The sequence below is a fragment of the Oncorhynchus clarkii genome, chromosome 12 (assembly GCF_045791955.1).
Source record: "Oncorhynchus clarkii lewisi isolate Uvic-CL-2024 chromosome 12, UVic_Ocla_1.0, whole genome shotgun sequence".
Classification (NCBI taxonomy): Eukaryota; Metazoa; Chordata; class Actinopteri; order Salmoniformes; family Salmonidae; genus Oncorhynchus; species Oncorhynchus clarkii.
The window spans coordinates 6,944,296-6,967,969 of record NC_092158.1 but is presented as its reverse complement, the minus strand read 5'-3'; the positions used below and the strand labels follow the sequence as shown (position 1 = coordinate 6,967,969).

General features: G+C 44.5%; 1 protein-coding gene and 1 long non-coding RNA gene across 5 annotated transcripts in view; one reads left to right on the top strand and one right to left on the bottom strand.

Annotated features, from left to right (window-relative positions):
* Positions 1–15,700, top strand: part of LOC139422666 (myosin heavy chain, embryonic smooth muscle isoform-like) — a 60,598-nt gene extending 44,898 nt beyond the window's left edge. For 3 of the 4 annotated variants that reach the window (XM_071173842.1, XM_071173844.1, XM_071173843.1), the window contains 15 exons: positions 869–970; positions 1,333–1,482; positions 1,856–1,963; positions 2,253–2,375; positions 2,601–2,684; positions 4,295–4,399; positions 5,828–5,980; positions 7,545–7,712; positions 10,365–10,538; positions 11,559–11,648; positions 11,969–12,052; positions 13,452–13,570; positions 13,649–13,757; positions 14,480–14,643; positions 15,259–15,700. In XM_071173842.1, coding sequence (XP_071029943.1) covers positions 869–970; positions 1,333–1,482; positions 1,856–1,963; positions 2,253–2,375; positions 2,601–2,684; positions 4,295–4,399; positions 5,828–5,980; positions 7,545–7,712; positions 10,365–10,538; positions 11,559–11,648; positions 11,969–12,052; positions 13,452–13,570; positions 13,649–13,757; positions 14,480–14,643; positions 15,259–15,367 — 1,842 coding nt within the window. In that variant the 3' untranslated portion in view covers positions 15,368–15,700. The remainder of the gene's footprint in view (positions 1–868; positions 971–1,332; positions 1,483–1,855; positions 1,964–2,252; positions 2,376–2,600; positions 2,685–4,294; positions 4,400–5,827; positions 5,981–7,544; positions 7,713–10,364; positions 10,539–11,558; positions 11,649–11,968; positions 12,053–13,451; positions 13,571–13,648; positions 13,758–14,479; positions 14,644–15,258) is intronic. The other variant, XM_071173846.1, reaches the window with a different exon arrangement.
* The window catches only part of LOC139422672 (uncharacterized), a 1,300,889-nt gene extending 1,283,388 nt beyond the window's left edge, over positions 1–17,501 (bottom strand). The window contains exon 1 of the long non-coding RNA XR_011635740.1: positions 17,423–17,501. This is a non-coding gene — a long non-coding RNA (uncharacterized lncRNA). The remainder of the gene's footprint in view (positions 1–17,422) is intronic.
* Positions 17,502–23,674: the final 6,173 nt, after the last annotated feature.

Genomic DNA, 23,674 nt, shown 5'->3' with positions numbered 1-23,674 from the left:
TGTCAGCTCCACCTGTCTGTCTGCTCCACCTGTCTGTCTGCTACACCTGTCTGTCTGCTACACCTGTCTGTCTGCTCCACCTGTCTGTCAGCTCCACCTGTCTGTCTGCTACACCTGTCTGTCTGTTCCACCTCTCTGTCTGCTCCACCTGTCTGTCTGCTCCGCCTGTCTGTCTGCTCCACCTGTCTGTCTGTGTCTGTCTGCTCCACCTGTCTGTCTGCTCCACCTGTCTGTCTGCTCCACCTGTCTGTCTGCAACTGTCTGCTCCACCTGTCTGTCTGTATCTGTCTGCTCCACCTGTCTGTTCCACCTGTCTGTCTGCTCCACCTGTCTGTTCCACCTGTCTGTCTGCTCCACCTGTCTGTCTGTTCCACCTGTCTGTCTGCTCCACCTGTCTGTCTGCTCCACCTGTCTGTCTGCTCCACCTGTCTGTCTGCTCCACCTGTCTGTCTGCTCCACCTGTCTGTCTGTTCCACCTGTCTGTCTGGTCCACCTGTCTGTCTGCTCTACCTGTCTGTCTGCTCCACCTCTCTGTCTGCTCCACCTCTCTGTCTGCTCCACCTCTCTGTTCCGCCTGTGTGTCTGCTCCACCTGTCTGTCTGCTCCACCTGTCTGTCTGTTCCACCTGTCTGTACTGTAGGAGCATGGAGTGAGCCACCTTAGACCTGGCCTTTATGATGCAGCGCCATCTACTGGTGTACAACAGGCGTTTACAATAATATTAATATTCGTATTGAATTAACCGTGGACAATATGACCATTTCACCAGTAGTGAATCCTCGGCATAGCGTTGTCAAGACAACGTTTTAATAATGTTTTCTTTGAATTGATTTCTTTTATCAATGGAATGTTTCTGTGTGTTGTCTAGCTGGGAGGTTTTGAGAGTCCTCCCAGGGTGTTCAACAGTCCCTACGCTACAGCGGCTTCCACGGACTACAACCCTGGCATGTACCGGATGTCAGAGTATAAGGTAAAACACTCAGCAAAAGGGGATAATGTGGTACAGAAACAACTATTTTACTAATATCTTGTTTGTCTTAGAGAGCATAGAATCATGATATTATGTACAGCCCATTTACCTGTTTGTCTTCCTTTCTCTATCTGCCTCCTCTCTCCTCTCGTCTCGTCTCGTCTCCTCTCCTCTCGTCTCCTCTCCTCTCCTCTCCTCTCCTCTCCTCTCCTCTCCTCTCCTCTCCTCTCCTCTCCTCTCCTCTCCTCTCCTCTCCTCTCCTCTCGTCTCCTCTCGTCTCCTCTCCTCTCCCCCTCTCCTCTCCTCTCCCCCTATCCTCTCCTCTCCTCTCCTCTCCTCTCCTCCCACTCGATTACATGCAGGAGGGGTTGTCTCCAGCCACATCAGAGCTGAACCTGTTCAACAGCTACAACAGCAGGAGTACCAGCCCTGTGCCCTCCTTCACCCGGACTGTGACCGCCCCACGTGCACCTTTCTCAACCTACGACACCATCAGGAGGCGGGACCAGCAGGTTTAAAAAAACTCAGTATTGTACTGAGCTGTTGACTATAGTGTCCTCTGACCTCCCAGCTGTTGACTATAGTGTCAGGTCAGGTATATCAGTTGTTGACTATAGTGTCAGGTATATCTGACCAGTTGTTGACTATAGTGTCAGGTACATCATCAGTATTGTAGACTGCTGTTGACTATAGTGTCAGGTATATCAGTATTGTATATCAGTTGTTGACTATAGTGTCAGGTATATCAGTATTGTAGACTAACCTCTTCCCAGTTGTTGACTATAGTGTCAGGTATATCATCAGTATTGTAGACTGACCTCTTCCCAGTTGTTGACTATAGTGTCAGGTATATCAGTATTGTAGACTGACCCCTGGTTCTTACAGGGGATGTCAAGCCAACTCCACATGCGTTCCAATGTGTCGTCTGTTGCTATGCCCAACAAGAGAGACTACATCGAGGAGTTGACCAGGCAGTTGGATGCCTGTCAGAAGGTGCAGTATGAAAACACACACTCTCATTCTCCCTCCCTCCCTCCCTCCCTCCCTCCCTCCCTCCCTCCCTCCCTCCCTCCCTCCCTCCCTCCCTCCTTCCTTCCTTCCTTCCTTCCCTCCCTCCCTCCCTCCCTCCCTCCCTCCCTCCCTCCCTCCCTCCTTCCCCCCCTCCCCTCCTTCCTTCCTTCCCTCCCCCCCGCCTTCCTCCCTCTCTCTCTCCCCCCTCCCCCCTCTCCGCCCCTCTCTCCCTCCCTCCTTCATATCCTCCGTGTCCCCCTCCTGTCCACAGAGAAACCAGTTCCTGGAGGCAGAGAGCGTAGAGATGGACAAGGAGAGGAACCAGATCAGGTTGGAGATGAGAAGCCTGTTGGTGAACAACGAGGACCTTCTCAGAACCAACAGTACCCTGCAGGTGTGTAACATGATGGACTACAATACCCAGAATGCCCCGTGTCAGATATCTGATTTGATCTCAGTGAAGATGTTGCCTGGGTACCAGTCTGTTTGTGCCGTGATACCACTCCTTGTCATGCAAAACATGGTTAAGAGTGACATGATGGCACAAACAGACTGGTACCCAGGCTAGTAAAGAGGTTCCTGAAGCTAACGTAATGTCCTGTCTCCTTATCAATCCAAGATGGAGATGAGTAGGATGAGGATGAGGATGGTAGAGCTGGAGAGAGACAACACGGCCATGACAGAACGCTTCAGAGTTATGGAGGTGGGCTTCTGGACTACACATAAACTACACTGTACCACTGGACTACACAGAAACTACACTGTACCACTGGACTACACAGAAACTACACTGTACCACTGGACTACACAGAAACTACACTGTGTACCACTGGACTACACATAAACTACACTGTATACCACTGGACTACACATAAACTACACTGTGTACCACTGGACTACACTGTGTACCACTGGACTACACATAAACTACACTGTAACACTGGACTACACATAAACTACACTGTAACACTGGACTGGACTACACAGAAACTACACTGTGTACCACTGGACTACACATAAACTACACTGTGTACCACTGGACTACACAGAAACTACACTGTATCACTGGACTACACAGAAACTACACTGTACCACTGGACTACACAGAAACTACACTGTACCACTGGACTACACAGAAACTACACTGTACCACTGGACTACACAGAAACTACACTGTATCACTGGACTACACATAAACTACACTGTAACACTGGACTGGACTACACAGAAACTACACTGTACCACTGGACTACACATAAACTACACTGTACCACTGGACTACACAGAAACTACACTGCACCACTGGACTACACATAAACTACACTGTGTACCACTGGACTACACATAAACTACACTGTATACCACTGGACTACACATAAACTACACTGTATACCACTGGACTACACATAAACTACACTGTGTACCACTGGACTACACATAAACTACACTGTATACCACTGGACTACACATAAACTACACTGTGTACCACTGGACTACACATAAACTACACTGTGTACCACTGGACTACACATAAACTACACTGTGTACCACTGGACTACACATAAACTACACTGTGTACCACTGGACTGGACTACACATAAACTACACTGTGTACCACTGGACTACACAGAAACTACACTGCACCACTGGACTACACATAAACTACACTGTGTACCACTGGACTACACATAAACTACACTGTGTACCACTGGACTACACATAAACTACACTGTATACCACTGGACTACACATAAACTACACTGTATACCACTGGACTACACAGAAACTACACTGTACCACTGGACTACACAGAAACTACACTGTACCACTGGACTACACATAAACTACACTGTAACACTGGACTGGACTACACATAAACTACACTGTGTACATTCTTCTGAGACTCTTTAATGGAGCTGGATAGAAGGATTATCTTACAACACACAAGCTCTCAAATAGTTCAGGTTAAGAGCGTTGGGCCAGTAGCTGAAAGGTTGCTGGTTTGAATCCCTGAGCTGACTAGGTGAACAATCTATCGATGTGCCCTTTGAGCAAGGCACTTAACCCTAATTTCCCCTGTAAGTCACTCTGGGTAAAGGTGCTAAAATGTGAATGTACCAGCGCCTCAAATCTCCTACTGCTTCAGCTCCTGTCATAGAATATGACAAAAATGGAGATCCTGCACCTGAATATAAACAGGACCAGCACCTGGCACCTATTTCAGCTCAAGTCAAACACTAGTGGTTGTGTTTTCTAAGTGTTGAAACACAGAGGATGTCTCTAGAGAGCTGATCTCATCTATGTTTCCTCCAGACGGAGCTGACCGAGGCCAGAGAGATGATGGTGGAGGCCAACACTCAGGAATACGCCTTCAACTTCCTGCAGCAGTCTCTGAAGAATAAGATACAGGACGCTGAGGTACAGTATAGGCTTCTCCGTTATCAGATTCCACCACAGACCTGTCAGTCAGCTGGGCCTGTTCCACCACAGACCTGTCAGTCAGCTGGGCCTATTCTACCACAGACCTGTCAGTCAGCTGGGCCAATTCTACCACAGACCTGTTAGTTAACTGGGCCTATTCTACCACAGACCTGTCAGTCAGCTGGGCCTATTCTACCACAGACCTGTCAGTCAGTCAGCTGGGCCTATTCTACCACAGACCTCAGTCAGTTATCTGGGCCTATTCTACCACAGACCTGTCAGTCAGCTGGGCCTATTCCACCACAGACCTGTCAGTCAGCTGGGCCTATTCTACCACAGACCTGTCAGTCAGCTGGGCCTATTCTACCACAGACCTGTCAGTCAGCTGGGCCTATTCTACCACATACCTGTCAGTCAGTCAGCTGGGCCTATTCTACCACATACCTCAGTCAGTTATCTGGGCCTATTCTACCACAGACCTGTCAGTCAGCTGGGCCTATTCCACCACAGACCTGTCAGTCAGCTGGGCCTATTCTACCACATACCTGTCAGTCAGTCAGCTGGGCCTATTCTACCACAGACCTCAGTCAGTTATCTGGGCCTATTCTACCACAGACCTGTCAGTCAGCTGGGCCTATTCCACCACAGACCTGTCAGTCAGCTGGGCCTATTCTACCACAGACCTGTCAGTCAGCTGGGCCTATTCTACCACATACCTGTCAGTCAGTCAGCTGGGCCTATTCTACCACAGACCTGTCAGTCAGTCAGCTGGGCCTATTCTACCACAGACCTGTCAGTCAGTCAGCTGGGCCTATTCTACCACAGACCTGTCAGTCAGTCAGCTGGGCCTATTCTACCACAGACCTGTCAGTCAGTCAGCTGGGCCTATACCACCACAGACCTGTCAGTCAGCTGGGCCTATTCTACCACAGACCTGTCAGTCAGCTGGGTCTAATCCACCACAGACCTGTCAGTCAGCTGGGCCTATTCCACCACAGACCTGTCAGTCAGCTGGGCCTATTCTACCACAGACCTGTCAGTCAGTCAGCTGGGCCTATTCTACCACAGACCTCAGTCAGTTATCTGGGCCTATTCTACCACAGACCTGTCAGTCAGCTGGGCCTATTCTACCACAGACCTGTCAGTCAGCTGGGTCTATTCCACCACAGACCTGTCAGTCAGCTGGGCCAATTCTACCACAGACCTGTCAGTCAGCTGGGCCTATTCTACCACAGACCTGTCAGTCAGCTGGGCCTATTCCACCACAGACCTGTCAGTCAGCTGGGCCTATGTGTCTGCCTTGCGTGAGCCCCTGTGTGCATCCAAAAATGTCCCTACCATGACCCTGCTCAAAATTAGTGCACTGTGTAACGAATAGGGTTCCATTTCAGCCTCTGTGTCTGTCCTACACCATGTCCCCTATAGGAGGCGCTGGAGAAGCAGTCGCTCCATGCCGAGGGTCTGTCCGAGAAGCTGTGGCTGTCTGAGAGACAGTTGGAGGAGCTAGCGGGGGCCAAGGAGACACGGGACAAGAGGACATCAGAGCTCAGTGACACTGTCTTCAGACTGGAGACTGAGGTACAGTTGCATTATTATACGTGTGTGTGTGTGTGTGTGTGTGTGTGTGTGTGCGTGCGTGCGTGCGTGCGTGCGTGAGAGAGATCAGAGTCAGTCTTCAGACTGGAGACTGAGGTACAGTACTGTTCACTTTACACATCTATAATGTACCTTCAAGGGTTGTGGTTAATTCCACAAATTAAATTCCCTCTTCCTGTAAATTCCTTTTAATACTATTCAAATTCCAGGTCAGTCTTTAAATTCAGAGATAATTTAATTTCCTTTCAATTGTATTGTTAGGTAAATTCCAATAATTAAATTCCTAATTCAGTATTATCCCAAATTATTCCACATATTCAAATTAATTTCCCTCAAGCTTTCAGGGAGTATAGAAATACATGTTAAAATTATTTTAAAACAAATCATGCAGTACTTTTGTTCAGTTAAATTACAAAGATGTATTTTTGTTTACTATTCCAATTCAAACATTCCAAACATTCTAATTCCAATTCAAACATTCCAAACATTCTAATTCCAATTCAAACATTCCGAACATTCTAATTCCAATTCAAACATTCCAAACATTCTAATTCCAATTCAAACATTCCAAACATTCTAATTCCAATTCAAACATTCCAAACATTCTAATTCCAATTCAAACATTCCAAACATTCTAATTCCAATTCGATTCCAATGCCACAACTTGAAGATTGTTGAAATTCGAAATTGAATTAGTGTAACATTTCCTTGTGTTGATTCAGGAGTTACATTAACTCTGTAAGTGTTAAATTGAATGCTCATTGGTGTGAAATAACCCCAGTGTTGTTGTTAATAACCAGTATTAAAACAAAACCCACGCTCATCATTATGTTTCCCAGCATGCTCTATTGCAGGGAGATTTTTTGTTGTTTTGTTTCAATATCTATGTTTTTGCTACTCAAATATAAATAACATTTTTCTAAACTAATCCAATCTTTTCGTTGGACTTGTTCCCATTACTGTAGTGGCTGTTCCAGGTTAGATGCTTGAAGTTGCATCATAGCTTAGTCTTCCCAATCTGTTCAGTTGTTCTAAATGTAGGTTGTGGGTGAATACAAATTTTAAATGTTGGATAGCCCTACTCTGGCTGGATTCCAATAGGAATTACAACTCACTTTGCAAGCCAGCATAATGTGACTTTGCAGGCCTGATGTGGCCTGTAAACCAGGAGTTTCAAGCCACTGTATTAGGGTAAACCTGGACCCTCAAAATAAGGCCTCGTGAAATATGTGTTGTATTGTGTTGATAACAGGATCTCACTTGGCAAAGGCCACAGGACTGAATATTGATGAATGCAATAACCATGTCTCTGTCACCAACAAATACAGCCACGGGGGGGGGGGGGGGTATAACTCTACAATTCACTCGAAAGTCAAGGCACTCTGGGAAATATACAAATGAGGCTTAGCACTAAGCATTGTGTTCATTTAACACTGAAAAGGGCAGACCCCGTATAGACACTGGACCAGTTTTAAATGTAACACCCTCAGTGTAACCCTAGATCGTTTGCTTTGTATATTTGCGTGACATTACTCTCCCTCCACAGCTAGCGGAGGCCCAACAGAGAGCCACCCAAGCCTCAGCAGAGCTCAGTCTGCACCAGAAGCTACGAGATGGTGACCAGCTGAGGGTAAAGGAGCTGGAAGAGACGATACTGGAGAAGGGTCAGGAGCTGCAGAGAGCCCAGCAGACTGTCAGCCGTCTCCAGGGACAGGTAGATGAGGACACGGGCCTTACGGGTCTTACTATAGTCAAATGCAGATCATTTCTGCTTAAGATTGCCTTTTGAAAGTAATTTCTGCTTCAGTGGGAACGTGTTTACAGCCATGGTGATTGTGTCGCCTACCTGACCCATACTGTAAAATGTGTGTCCATATGTGATTGTTCTGATTTACGCATGGGTATAGTATTCTTTATTACACTCTGTGTATTGTATATTTCTTACACTCTGTTATACTCTGTCAGGTGTCAGGTAAACTGATAGATAACTGTGTGTGTTGTCAGGTAGGCTGGTAGATAACTGTATGTGTTGTCAGGTAAGCTGATAGATAACTGTATGTGTTGTCAGGTAAGCTGATAGATAACTGTATGTGTTGTCAGGTAAACTGATAGATAACTGTATGTGTTGTCAGGTAAACTGATAGATAACTGTATGTGTTGTCAGGTAAACTGATAGATAACTGTGTGTGTTGTCAGGTAAACTGATAGATAACTGTGTGTGTTGTCAGGTGTCAGGTAAACTGATAGATTACTGTGTGTGTTGTCAGGTAAACTGATAGATAACTGTGTGTGTTGTCAGGTAAACTGATAGATAACTGTGTGTTGTCAGGTAAACTGATAGATAACTGTGTGTGTTGTCAGGTAAACTGATAGATAACTGTGTGTGTTGTCAGGTAAACTGATAGATAACTGTGTGTGTTGTCAGGTAAACTGATAGATAACTGTGTGTGTTGTCAGGTAAAGGTAAAGGTAAACTGATAGATACTGTGTGTGTTGTCATAACTGTACTGTGTGTGTTGTCAGGTGTCAGGTAAGCTGTAAACTGATAGATAACTGTATGTGTTGTCAGGTAAGCTGATGATAGATAACTGTGTGTGTTGTCAGGTAAGCTGATGGATAACTGTATGTGTTGTCAGGTAAACTGATAGATAACTGTATGTGTTGTCAGGTAAACTGATAGATAACTGTGTGTGTTGTCAGGTAAGCTGATTGATAACTGTATGTGTTGTCAGGTAAACTGATAACTGTATGTGTTGTCAAGTGTCAGGTAATCTGATAGATAACTGTATGTGTTGTCAGGTAAGCTGATAGATAACTGTATGTGTTGTCAGGTAAACTGATAGATAACTGTGTGTGTTGTCAGGTGTCAGGTAAACTGATAGATTACTGTGTGTGTTGTCAGGTAAACTGATAGATAACTGTGTGTGTTGTCAGGTAAACTGATAGATAACTGTGTGTTGTCAGGTAAACTGATAGATAACTGTGTGTGTTGTCAGGTAAACTGATAGATAACTGTATGTGTTGTCAGGTAAACTGATAGATAACTGTGTGTGTTGTCAGGTAAACTGATAGATAACTGTATGTGTTGTCAGGTAAGCTGGTAGATAACTGTATGTGTTGTCAGGTAAGCTGATGGATAACTGTATGTGTTGTCAGGTAAACTGATAGATAACTGTATGTGTTGTCAGGTAAACTGATAGATAACTGTATGTGTTGTCAGGTAAACTGATAGATAACTGTGTGTGTTGTCAGGTAAACTGATAGATAACTGTATGTGTTGTCAGGTAAGCTGATAGATAACTGTATGTGTTGTCAGGTGTCAGGTAAACTGATAGATAACTGTATGTGTTGTCAGGTAGGCTGATAGATAACTGTACGTGTTGTCAGGTAAGCTGATAGATAACTGTATGTGTTGTCAGGTAAACTGATGTATGTGTTGTCAGGTAAACTGATAGATAACTGTATGTGTTGTCAGGTAAACTGATAGATAACTGTATGTGTTGTCAGGTAAACTGATAGATAACTGTATGTGTTGTCAGGTAAGCTGATAGATAACTGTATGTGTTGTCAGGTAAGCTGATGGATAACTGTATGTGTTGTCAGGTAAACTGATAGATAACTGTATGTGTTGTCAGGTGTCAGGTAAACTGATAGATAACTGTATGTGTTGTCAGGTAAACTGATAGATAACTGTATGTGTTGTCAGGTAAGCTGTTAGATAACTGTATGTGTTGTCAGGTAAACTGATAGATAACTGTATGTGTTGTCAGGTAGGCTGATAGATAACTGTACGTGTTGTCAGGTAAGCTGATAGATAACTGTATGTGTTGTCAGGTAAGCTGATGTATGTGTTGTCAGGTAAACTGATAGATAACTGTATGTGTTGTCAGGTAAGCTGATAGATAACTGTATGTGTTGTCAGGTGTCAGGTAAACTGATAGATAACTGTATGTGTTGTCAGGTAAGCTGATAGATAACTGTGTGTGTTGTCAGGTAAACTGATAGATAACTGTGTGTGTTGTCAGGTAAACTGATATATAACTGTATGTGTTGTCAGGTAAACTGATAGATAACTGTATGTGTTGTCAGGTAAACTGATAGATAACTGTATGTGTTGTCAGGTAAACTGATAGATAACTGTGTGTGTTGTCAGGTGTCAGGTAAGCTGATAGATAACTGTGTGTGTTGTCAGGTGTCAGGTAAGCTGATAGATAACTGTGTGTGTTGTCAGGTAAGCTGATAGACAACTGTATGTGTTGTCAGGTGTCAGGTAAACTGATAGATAACTGTATGTGTTGTCAGGTAAACTGATAGATAACTGTATGTGTTGTCAGGTAAACTGATAGATTACTGTATGTGTTGTCAGGTGTCAGGTAAGCTGATAGATAAGGAGCGTTCCCTGGAGGAGGAGATCCAGCTGAGAGAGAGAGTTCAGCTGCAGTTGAAGCAGGCAGAGAGGAGCGTAGAGGACCTGACCATCGAGCTACAGACGGCTGCACAGACCAAGGAAGACCTGGACAAGCAACTCAAACAGGCTCAGGTTGGTACAGACAGACAGAGAGCACCATAAACCCTAAGCCCAGTCAAAAGAGGACCTGGCCAAGCAAGATATACTGAAGATATAGATAGAGTAGACTGTATGATACTGTAGATATAGAGAGAGTAGACTGTATGAACCGTGGGAGATATACTGTAGATATAGAGAGAGTAGACTGTATGAACCTTGGGCGATATACTGTAGATATAGAGAGAGTAGACTGTATGAACCTTGGGTGATATACTGTAGATATAGAGAGAGTAGACTGTATGAAACGTGGCAGATATACTGTAGATGAACAGGTAACTGCCAAAATAATGGAAACCCAACATAGTGTCTTAATAGGGTGTTGGGCCACCATGTGACTCCAGAACATTTTCAATGCACCTCAGCATACATTCTACAGGTGTCTGGATCTCTACTGGAGGGATGTGACACCATTTCTTCCACCAGAAATTGCATCATTTGGTGTTTTGTTGACGTTGGTGGAAAACACTGGTCTCAGGTGCTGCTCCAGAATCTCCCATAAGTGTTCAATCGAGTTGAGATCTGTCGACTGACACACACACACACACACACACACACACACACACACACACACACACACACACAGCACCTCTTTCAAAGTCACTGAGATCTCTTCTAGCCATGGTAGCCAACATAATGGACAATTGGGACTTGCTATACATGACCCTAAGCATGACGGGATGTTAATTGCTTAATTAACGCAGGAACCACCTGCTTTCCATATACTTTTGGGTCCTTCGTTTACTCAAGTGTTTCCTTTATTTTGGCGGTTACGTGTAGCTCTAGAATACAGATAAACGGACGTAGTTCTGCTTCAGCTTCGTCTTTGAGGTCAATGCAGGTTTACTGTCAAAGCACCGTGACAACTGCTGGGGAAAAAGCTTTCTAAGGACGTGTGATTGATCGTGTTTTATGACTACTGCCGATGTAGAAAAGGTGTTATATAGATCGATTCGATTGATTGATTGATTGGTTGACGTGTTTCACCTTTCACAGGAGAAAGCGATAGATCTTGAGAGCGACCTGGAGGAGATGCAGGACAGTGAACAGAGTTGGGCCAGGAAGCACAAGAGAGCCATCGAGCAGGTACGTCTGTCTGCCTGACCTCTCACCCCTGAACCCTGACCACTATGCCACACTGAACCAATGTTCTTCTATTCTCTGTTCACGTCAACTAATATAGTTAGTCAAAACATTCTCATAAATCATTTAAATATGAAAAGTAATCTTCTGGGACTTTAACTGAATCCAAGATTCCTTGACTGATGCCTGGCCAGTGAGAGGTAATTATATTCTGATGTTGATCTGATTCGACAGCAGCAAATGGGGACAGGGTTTTTGTTTTTGAGGATGTGCCCCAGTGGGTGTGAAGTACTATCTAAAATAGACTGTTGTGTTCTTCACAGACAGAACAGCTCCAGCTGAAGTTGATTCAGGAGAAATATGTGAATGAGCAGCTGGACAGTGAGAAGATCAACCTGGCGAGACAGGTACAGTACAGTACACAAACTACGGCTGGGTTTTCACTGGGAACTGTTGTAACCTGCATGGTGGGGACGTCAGCCTGTGGTGTAGCTATGTGATCCATCTATACATCTGTGTTGTATATAGGTCCTATGGTTAAATTTATTTTACCAAGCAAGACAGTTAAGAACAAATTCCTTCCTGTGGTGTACTGTAACATTCCTTCCTGTGGTGTACTGTAACATTCCTTCCTGTGGTGTACTGTAACATTCCTTCCTGTGGTGTCTGTAACATTCCTTCATGTGGTGTCTGTAACATTCCTTCCTGTGGTGTCTGTAACATTCCTTCCTGTGGTGTACTGTAACATTCCTTCCTGTGGTGTACTGTAACATTCCTTCCTGTGGTGTACTGTAACGTTCCTTCCTGTGGTGTACTGTAACATTCCTTCCTGTGGTGTCTATACCATTCCTTCCTGTGGTGTCTGTAACATTCCTTCCTGTGGTGTCTGTACCATTCCTTCCTGTGGTGTCCTGTGGTGTCTATAACATTCCTTCCTGTGGTGTACATTCCTTCCTGTGGTGTCTGTAACATTCCTTCCTGTGGTGTCTGTAACATTCCTTCCTGTGGTGTCTGTACCATTCCTTCCTGTGGTGTCTATAACATTCCTTCCTGTGGTGTCTATAACATTCCTTCCTGTGGTGTACTGTAACGTTCCTTCCTGTGGTGTACTGTAACATTCCTTCCTGTGGTGTACTGTAACATTCCTTCCTGTGGTGTACTGTAACATTCCTTCCTGTGGTGTACTGTAACATTCCTTCCTGTGGTGTACTGTAACATTCCTTCCTGTGGTGTCTGTAACATTCCTTCCTGTGGTGTCTGTAACATTCCTTCCTGTGGTGTCTGTAACATTCCTTCCTGTGGTGTACTGTAACATTCCTTCCTGTGGTGTACTGTAACGTTCCTTCCTGTGGTGTCTATAACATTCCTTCCTGTGGTGTACTGTAACATTCCTTCCTGTGGTGTCTATAACATTCCTTCCTGTGGTGTCTGTAACATTCCTTCCTGTGGTGTACTGTAACATTCCTTCCTGTGGTGTCTGTAACATTCCTTCCTGTGGTGTACTGTAACATTCCTTCCTGTGGTGTACTGTGACATTCCTTCCTGTGGTGTACTGTGACATTCCTTCCTGTGGTGTACTGTAGCATTCCTTCCTGTGGTGTACTGTGACATTCCTTCCTGTGGTGTACTGTAGCATTCCTTCCTGTGGTGTACTGTAACATTCCTTCCTGTGGTATACTGTAACATTCCTTCCTGTGGCGTACTGTAACATTCCTTCCTGTGGTGTCTGTAACATTCCTTCCTGTGGTGTACTGTAACATTCCTTCCTGTGGTGTCTGTAACATTCCTTCCTGTGGTGTACTGTAGCTGCGTGACCTGCGTGTGGCGATGGAGGAACTTCACAGCTCCAGAGTCCAGGTGGATGTGATCACTAAGACAGAGAACCGGGTCAAGGAGCTGGAGAACGCTCTCAGAGTGGAGGAGAGGTACGTCTCATTTTTGTATCTACAGGACGACTACACAGTGTTTGTGGACTGGTGTATTGACGGAGTTCTCCTGTGCAGGAACAAGGTGGTGATGAGCAACACCATCAGTAAACTGGAAAGGAAGATCAACGAACTGTCTGGTCAGCTGGAGGAGGAACAGAAGATCGTTACAGAGCAGAAGGACCTGGTAGGATACCTGCACTAACACCACCACTACGCTAATAGGACTGTGTGTGTGTGTGTGTGCCTATGTGTGTGCCTATGTGTGTGTGTGGTACGAAGCAGAAGGACCTGGTAGGATACCTGCACTAACACCACCACTACGCTAATAGGACTGTGTGTGTGTGTACCTATGTGTGTACCTATGTGTGTGTCTATGTGTGTGTCTATGTGTGTGTGTGGTACGAAGCAGAAGGACCTGGTAGGATACCTACACTAACACCACCACTACGCTAGTATGACTGTGTGTGTGTGTGTGTGTGTGTGTGTGTGTGTGTGTGTGTGTGTGTGTGTGTGTGTGTGTGTGTGTGTGTGTGTGTGTGTGTGTGTGTGTGTGTGTGTGTGTGTGTGTGTGTGTGTGTGTGTGTGTGTGTGTGTGTGTGTGTGGTACGAAGCTGCTAGGACACTGTAAAGTTACTAACACAGGAGAGCCATGTCAGATGGGGGACAGTGAATCCTGTTTACATTCATTCTGTCTGTAAACACACGTTTATTTATACTGTGTTCCTGATAGGATTTCCAGGATCTCTTGTTAAATAATAATGTTTAATGAGATAACTTTGTATAAGTGGATGTTACTTATTTACGTGATACCTCTGTTATACCTCTGAGTGTTGTGATGCGTAATGTGCAGTTTGATATGGTAGCACTCTGAAGTTGACCCAATGACCTATGACCTCTCTCCATCAGATGACCCAGAGGATGCGCTCCCTGAAGCGTCAGCTGAACGAGGCGGAGGAGGAGTCCAGTCGTAGAGATGCTCAGTGCCGCCACACCCAGAGAGAACTGACAGAGGAGAGAGAGACCTCCAACAGACTACAGAGACAGCTCCTGGATCAGCACCTTCAACTCAAGTACGTGGTTTAGAAAATAAAGGTTCAATGAAAGAGAGAGATGGAGATCAGAGAGGGAGAGACTAGAAAGAGAGACCAATCAGAGGGAGAGCAGCGAGCAGAGGGAGAGCAGAGGGCGATCTGAGGGAGATCAGCGAGCAGAGAGGGAGAGCAGAGAGGGCGAGCAGAGGGAGATCAGAGGGAGATCAGAGAGGGAGAGCAGAGGGATAGCAGCGAGCAGAGGGAGAGCAGAGAGGGAGAGCAGAGAGGGAGAGCAGAGAGGGAGAGCAGAGAGGGAGAGCAGAGAGGGAGAGCAGAGAGGGAGAGCAGAGAGGGAGAGCAGAGAGGGAGAGCAGAGAGGGAGAGCAGAGGGAGAGCAGAGAGGGAGAGCAGAGAGGGAGAGCAGAGGGATAGCAGAGAGCAGAGGGATAGCAGAGAGCAGAGGGAGAGCAGAGGGAGAGCAGAGAGCAGAGGGAGAGCAGAGAGGGAGAGCAGAGAGGGAGAGCAGAGAGGGAGAGCAGAGAGGGAGAGCAGAGGGAGAGCAGAGAGGGAGAGCAGAGGGAGAGCAGAGAGCAGAGGGAGAGAGTGATACTGTTTGAACTGCAGGACACAAACACACCCTCATTTGCTCTGCAGACGTAAGGAGTCCACCATGCAAATGAGACAGACTCTGGAGAACCTGCGTCTGGATCTCAGTGTAGATGAAGAGGACCAGGCTGACCAACATCCTCCAAGGCCTGAATAAAGACAACAGCACCTCCTCATACTAGCCTTTTTCAATACACCTTAATTGATAAAGGTTAGAGTGATACCCCTAATACCACCGCTAATAGACTTGACAAGAAACAACACATTCTACACTGGCACCAATACTGTCATTTATCGTAGAAAAAGCCCACAAGTCAAGTGTTCAAACCTTCTTTAGCCTCTTTCTCTGTACTATTGAAATGTTGTCTTTAGTTTTTGTTTTCCATAAAGGTCCCAATGCAGCTGTTATTATCTCAATATTAACTCATTTCTTGGTGACAAGGATCTTACTGTGATTGTTTTCAATCACAATGGTCAAAAAGAAACAAAATGGATTCTTAGCAAAGAGGTTGTTTTTTTATAACACATTTTTTTTTGCTGGGAGTGTCTGGGAGTGGGGAATCTGAAAACTAGCTGTTATTGGTAGAGAGGTTTGGAACTCTCTTTCTTATTGGTCTATTAACTCATTTACCGCCTGGTGATGTCACCAGAGTGGGGAGGGGGAACTGACAACCAGCTGTTATTGGTAGAGAGGTTTGGAACTCTCTTTCTTATTGGTCTATTAACTCATTTACCGCCTGGTGATGTCACCAGGCAGGTCAAAACTCCATCCAAACCAAAACAGGCTGAAACTTCTGGCTGTCTTTTCAAACAGCTCTTACATTAAAAAGGGCATTATCATCATTTTAACAATTTCACAGTATTATTCCAACCCCACAGTGTGGAAATATATATAGAACACAGGAAACTCATGTTTTTTTTTTTGGGGGGGGGGGGGTCTGTAGAATGTTAAAGGAAGTAGTAGTTGAAGTGTTGTGATTCTTTTGAATCAAATCAAGCTTTATTTATACAACAGGAGATATTACAGTGTATCAACACAATTATATTGAATCAAGCTAGCTTTCCCTGTACACTCAAGTCACGTGTTTTAGCGAAGAAAAAGGGCCAATAATCAATATATAATCATTATATGATCATATAGGACTTTGGGTTAAAGTAGTTTGGAGGATTTGGACAATATTTCCTACAAATTACCCAAACGAATCTGTTGCATTATCGTGTTAACTATATTATAAATATCTTACTTCCGTACAGTATTGATATTACCTGCTACACTATACACTTTGATTCATTTTACATACAGTATAATGATGCTTTTATTTGACTCTGAGCAGAATGTGGAAGTGTCTTCCATTTGCAATGCTTGAAGGACAGACAGACTGTGCATGAATGAGTGGACTGTAATACAAAGCCTGTGAATGATTGAACTACAAAACAAGCCTGTGAATGATTGGACTACAAAACAAGCCTGTGAATGATTGGACTACAAAACAAGCCTGTGAATGATTGGACTATAATACAAGCCTGTGAATGATTGGACTATAATACAAGCCTGTGAATGATTGGACTACAAAACAAGCCTGTGAATGATTGGACTATAATATAAGCTTATGAATGATTGAACTACAATACAAGTCTATGTGAGGGTGAACAGTATGTTCCACAATGGACTGTTTACAAATGATAACATGTTTTTTTTTGTCACATACACCGGATAGGTTCAGTGGAATGTCTTGTTACAGGGCTCCTCTGGGGCAAACTAGAGCTCCTCTGGGGCAAACTAGGGTTATGAGGCTTTCTTAAGGGCAAATCACAGATTTTTCACCTTGTTGGCTCGGATATTCAAACTAGACTTTTCGGTTACTGGCCCAACGCTCTAACCACTAGGCTACCTGCCGCCTCTACTCTCTAACCACTAGGCTACCTGCTGCCTCTACACTCTAACCACTAGGCTACCTACCGCCTCTACACTCTAACCACTAGGCTACCTGCCGCCTCTACATTCTAACCACTAGGCTACCTACCGTCTCTACACTCTAACCACTAGGCTACCTACCACCTCTACACTCTAACCACTAGGCTACCTACCGCCTCTACACTCTAACCACTAGGCTACCTCCCGCCTCTACACTCTAACCACTAGGCTACCTGCCGTCTCTACACTCTAACCACTCGACTACCTCCCGCCTCTACACTCTAACCACTAGTCTACCTACCGCCTCTACACTCTAACCACTAGGCTACCTACCGCCTCTACACTCTAACCACTAGGCTACCTGCCGTCTCTACACTCTAACCACTAGACTACCTCCCGCCTCTACACTCTAACCACTAGTCTACCTACCGCCTCTACACTCTAACCACTAGGCTACCTGCCACCTCTACACTCTAACCACTAGGCTACCTACCGCCTCTACACTCTAACCACTAGGCTACCTGCCGTCTCTACACTCTAACCACTAGACTACCTCCCGCCTCTACACTCTAACCACTAGGCTACCTGCCGTCTCTACACTCTAACCACTAGACTACCTCCCGCCTCTACACTCTAACCACTAGGCTACCTGCCGCCTCTACACTCTAACCACTAGGCTACCTGTGTATAAAGCCAAGTTATCATTTCTCATTGTGTATTTATTATTACTTTTTCTATTATTTCTCTATTTTCTTTCTCTCTGCATTGTTGGCAAAGGCCCCATCAGTAATCATTTCACTGTTAGTCTTCACCTGTTTAGGCCCCATCAGTAATCATTTCACTGTTAGTCTTCGCCTGTTTAGGCCCCATCAGTAATCATTTCACTGTTAGTCTGTTTATGGAGCATGTGACAAATTAACATGTTATTATGATTAGATTTTAATTACCTGCAAAAACAACCACAGCAACAAACAGAGGTGTGGACTCAGGTCACATGACTTGGACTCGAGTCACAAATATGATGACTTGCAACTCGACTTTGACACCAATGACTCGTGACTTGACTTGGACTTGAGCCTTATGACTCGACCTGACTTGATACCCTCCCCAACCCTCCCCAAGCCTCACCAACCCTCCCCAACCCTCCCCAAGCCTCTCCAACCCTCCCCAACCCTCCCCAAGCCTCACCAACCCTCCCCAAGCCTCTCCAACCCTCCCCAACCCTCCCCAAGCCTCACCAACCCTCCCCAAGCCTCCCCAACCCTCTCCAACCCTCACCAACCCTCCCTGAGCCCAAATATATACATAAAAAAGTGTGTAGCGCATCAACTCTTCATTTGAACAGATTACAGTTTGAATCGGACAGCAGCCAATCAAAATTGTGCCAGCTGAGAAGAAGTTGTGCGTGGCAGTGCAGGGGGGGGGTTCTTTCTCATTGCTATCCATGTATTTCCTTGGAAATATAAAGTTTATTTGGAAAGTAATAAATATATATATTTGTAAAAGCATGCATGATGTGTGTAATTGTAATATACTAACTATTACTCTTGTTAAAAATATTAAATGGTATTACATTAGGTGAAGAGCACATTATGACCTGTTTGGGACTCAAAACTCAAAGTTTAGGACTTGAGACTTGACTCGTACTTGACTCGTACTTGACTCAGACTTGCCGGTCTTGACTTGGACTTGAGTGCTAAGACTTGAGACTTACTTGTGACTTGAGCAACAACACTTGTTGCTCAAACCCTGAGAGAGAGGACCAAGACAAACCCTGAGCAGAAGCTCAGAGAGAGAGAGGACCAAGACAAACCCTGAGAGAGAGGACCAAGACAAACCCTGAGCAGAAGCTCAGAGAGAGAGCGGACCATGACAAACTGTTCAAGAAGGAGATTATTTTATTCTCAGGACAGGGGAATCTAAAGGGAATTCTATACGATGTGTGCCTGGGGAATAGCTGCTGGAGATCCATCTAACCATGGAGCTGATGTGCTGTTTTGTAGGACAGTATAGAACATGGAGACTGTAGCATGATGTACTACAGTACCCATAATGCCCTGTGTACAACCATTCGTACCATACCAGTCAGTGTCTAGATGCTCATGCATCCGCGAAAGATGTAATCACTTACAGGAACTGCTCATAGTGTGCACTCAGGCTCCACATAAACAGGAAGTAGGAAGCAGATCTCATGTTTTGGGGGGGAATTGAGAATGTGATATCCTATATTTTATGGTTTTACGTTTGTATAAATAGCTGTTTTATCTGATGCAGTTAGATAAACTCTTAACCCTTCAGATAAACGTATTTCACAAAATGTTCCTTTCCCTTTCTTCACATGCTGGCAAGACCAAAAAAGGGATTCAGGTCCCTTGAGTTCAGGTTCCGGGCCCTTGAGTTCAGGTTCCGGGCCCTTGAGTTCAGGTTCCGGGCCCTTGAGATCAGGTTCCGGGCCCTTGAGATCAGGTTCCGGGCCCTTGAGATCAGGTTCCGGGCCCTTGAGTTCAGGTTCCGGGCCCTTGAGATCAGGTTCCGGGCCCTTGAGATCAGGTTCCGGGCCCTTGAGATCAGGTTCCGGGCCCTTGAGTTCAGGTTCCGGGCCCTTGAGACCCTGTTTTGCAATAGACTTTTGTATATCTTAAAACAATGCCATTTATTATGTATTTTTGTAACAGCGTTTATATGCTTTAAGGTGCCGTTGGGTATTTATTCTACTTTACAGGTGTTTTATCTTCCTAAAATGATGAATATTAATATTAAATACATTTTGAAAAATAATCCATGTTCCTTTTTTCCTATTAAAGTTTTTCATTGAAATTCATTCATAGATAAGAAGGCCATCGAATAAACATTGAATAAACACTCCAGAAATATACCGTATAGAAATGTGCTAATAAACTTCTTTGCTAGATTCATGATAGTGTTGCTGTCAGGAAAGCGAACTTCAAAACGTGATGTCGTTTATTGGAATTGACAGCTGATGTTCGTAAGTAATGAATCTGCTAGCTTCTGACATGACTGACTACATCTTTCATGGCCAGTGTCGCACTATAATTTAAGTTTTCATTGGCAAGATTAGCAAACTAAGACATGACGTCCCGGCAACAACTACACATCGAAGTATAACTGATCAAATTATGAAAGACGAGCACTGTAATTTTGAATTCCGTACAGTGAGTGTGGAAAAAATGAAACAATTATTGTTGTCTATCAACAATGATAAGCCACCGGGGTCTGACAACTTGGATGGGAAATTACTGAGGATAATAGTGGACGATATTGCCATATCTTCAATCTAAGCCTACTAGAGAGTGTGTGCCCTCAGGCCTGGAGGGAAACGAAAGTAATTCCACTACCCAAGAATAAGTAAAGCCCCATTTACTGGCTCAAATAGCCGACCAATCAGCCTGTTATCAAGCCTTATTAAACTTTTGGAAAAAATAGTGTTTGAACTGTAAACAAATTGACAACAGACGTTCAGCATGCTTGTAGGGAAGGACATTCAACAAGCACAGCACTTACACACATGACTTATCATAAATGAAATTTATGATAAAAAGAGCTGTTTTGTTAGATTTCAGTGCGGCTTTGACATTATCGATCATAGTCTGCTGATGGAAAAACGTATGTGTTATGGCTTTACACCCCCTGCTATAATGTGGATAAAGAGTTACCTGTAACAGAACACAGAGGGTGTTCTTTAATGGAAGCCTCCAACATAATCCAGGTAGAATCAGGAATTCCCCAGGGCAGCTGTCTAGGCCCCTTACTTTTTCAATGTTTACTAACGACATGCCACTGACTTTGAGTAAAGCCAGTGTGTCTATGTATGCAGATTACTCAACACTATACATGTCAGCTACTACAGCAACTGAAATGACTGCAACACTTAACAAAGAGCTGCAGTTAGTTTCAGAATGGGTGGCAAGGAATAAGTTTGGACAAATCATCCACTAAACCATAAACCTCAACTAAATCTTGTAATAAATAATGTGGAAATTGAGCCAGTTGAGATGACTAAACTGTTTGGTGTAACACTAGATTGTAAACTGTCATGGTCAAAACATATTGATACAACAGTAGCTAAGATGGGGAGAAGTCTGTCCATAATAAAGAGCCGCTCTGCCTTCTCAACAACACTATCACCAAGGCAGGTCCTACAGGCCCTAGTTTCTACCTTCTCAACAACACTATCACCAAGGCAGGTCCTACAGGCCCTAGTTTCTACCTTCTTAACAACACTATCAACAAGGCAGGTCCTACAGGCCCTAGTTTCTACCTTCTTAACAACACTATCAACAAGGCAGGTCCTACAGGCCCTAGTTTCTACCTTCTTAACAACACTATCAACAAGGCAGGTCCTACAGGCCCTAGTTTCTACCTTCTTAACAACACTATCAACAAGGTATTTCCCACAGGCCCTAGTTTCTACCTTCTTAACAACACTATCAACAAGGCAGGTCCTACAGGCCCTAGTTTCTACCTTCTTAACAACACTATCAACAAGGCAGGTCCTACAGGCCCTAGTTTCTACCTTAACAACACTATCAACAAGGCAGGTCCTACAGGCCCTAGTTTCTACCTTCTTAACAACACTATCAACAAGGCAGGTCCTACAGGCCCTAGTTTCTACCTTAACAACACTATCAACAAGGCAGGTCCTACAGGCCCTAGTTTCTACCTTCTTAACAACACTGTCAACAAGGCAGGTCCTACAGACTCTAGTTTAGTCGCACCTAGACTACTGTTCAGTCATGTGGTCAGGTGCCACAAAGAGGGACCTTGGAAAATTACAATTGTCTCAGAACAGGGCAGCACGGCTGGCCCTTAAATGTACACGGAGAGCTAACATTAATAACATGCATGTAAGTCTCTCATGCTCAAAGTGGAGGAGAGATTGACATCATCATTACTTGTCTTTGTGAGAGGTGTTGACAAGCTGGCCTGTGTTGGGTAAGGTGTTCTGAAATGTAGTATTTTAAACTGTATGTAACTGACTTAAGTTGCTGGACCCCAGGAAGCGTAGCTGCAGCCTTGGCAGGAACTAATGGGGATCCATAATAAACCCCAGGAAGAGTAGCTGCTGCCTTGGCAGGAACTAATGGGGATCCATGATAAACCCCAGGAAGAGTAGCTGCTGCCTTGGCAGGAACTAATGGTGATCCATAATAAACCCCAGGAAGAGTAGCTGCTGCCTTGGCAGGAACTAATGGTGATCCATAATATACCCCAGGAAGAGTAGCTGCTGCCTTGGCAGGAACTAGTAGGGATCCATAATAAACCCCAGGAAGAGTAGCGTCACAAACAGTTGACATATTTTGACAAATGTTTTGTTATTTAAAAAATATATTTCAAGTATTCGGGTGTCTCAGGACATCTTACGATCACGTTGCATTGAATTTCAGAAACACACCTTTTTGACAATATACGAGACCATTCGGCTGAGCAGATTTCCTGCTTTCACAGGCTGGTGAGATCAGCCATTTTCCAGGTGTCATTTTTGATGTCTTAATTACACACTTCGGCCACCAGGTGGTGCCACAAGTGTTTTATTAGGTGATCTCTTCTTGAAGACAGCGTCTTCCTTTTTCCTTATTGTTTGTGTAAGGACACTTTGCCAGGTGTTTAAAGACATTGTGACGTCAGACCTCAGGCTTTAAAGGGATTGTACACCTCCTAGTTATAGCTGTGGGAGATTTTCCCGAGACAGGTCCTAGGTCTAGATTCATCTCATAGTTCTAGTTGTGGGGGATTTTCCAGAGACAGGTCCTAGGTCTAGATTCATCTCATAGTTCTAGTTGTGGGAGATTTTCCAGAGACAGGTCCTAGGTCTAGATTCATCTCATAGTTCTAGTTGTGGGAGATTTTCCCGAGACAGGTCCTATGTCTAGATTCATCTCATAGTTCTAGTTGTGGGGGATTTTCCAGAGACAGGTCCTAGGTCTAGATTCATCTCATAGTTCTAGTTGTGGGGGATTTTCCAGAGACAGGTCCTAGGTCTAGATTCATCTCATAGTTCTAGTTGTGGGAGATTTTCCAGAGACAGGTCCTAGGTCTAGATTAATCTCATAGTTCTAATTGTAGGAGATTTTCCCGAGCCAAGTCCTAGGTCTAGATTCAATTCGTATCATTTAAAAGACATGTTCCCGGAGACTGCGTTCACGGTAAACGCTGCATATGTCACTCTATGAATCAATCACTCTATGAATCAATCACTCTATGAATCAATCACTCTATGACTCAATCACTCTATAAATCAATCACTCTATGAATCAATCACTCTATGAATCAATCACTCTATAAATCAATCACTCTATAAATCAATCACTCTGTAACGCAGATCTCCCCGAGTTACGTTTTGGATTTAGGTAATTGATCATTTGACCTGTGTGTGTGTGTGTGTGTGTGTGTGTGTGTGTGTGTGTGTGTGTGTGTGTGTGTGTGTGTGTGTGTGTGTGTGTGTGTGTGTGTGTGTGTGTGTGTGGTGTCACATTGCAGAGGAGGACCTCCCTGACAAAGAGGAAGATGACATTTAACACAGTCCAGATG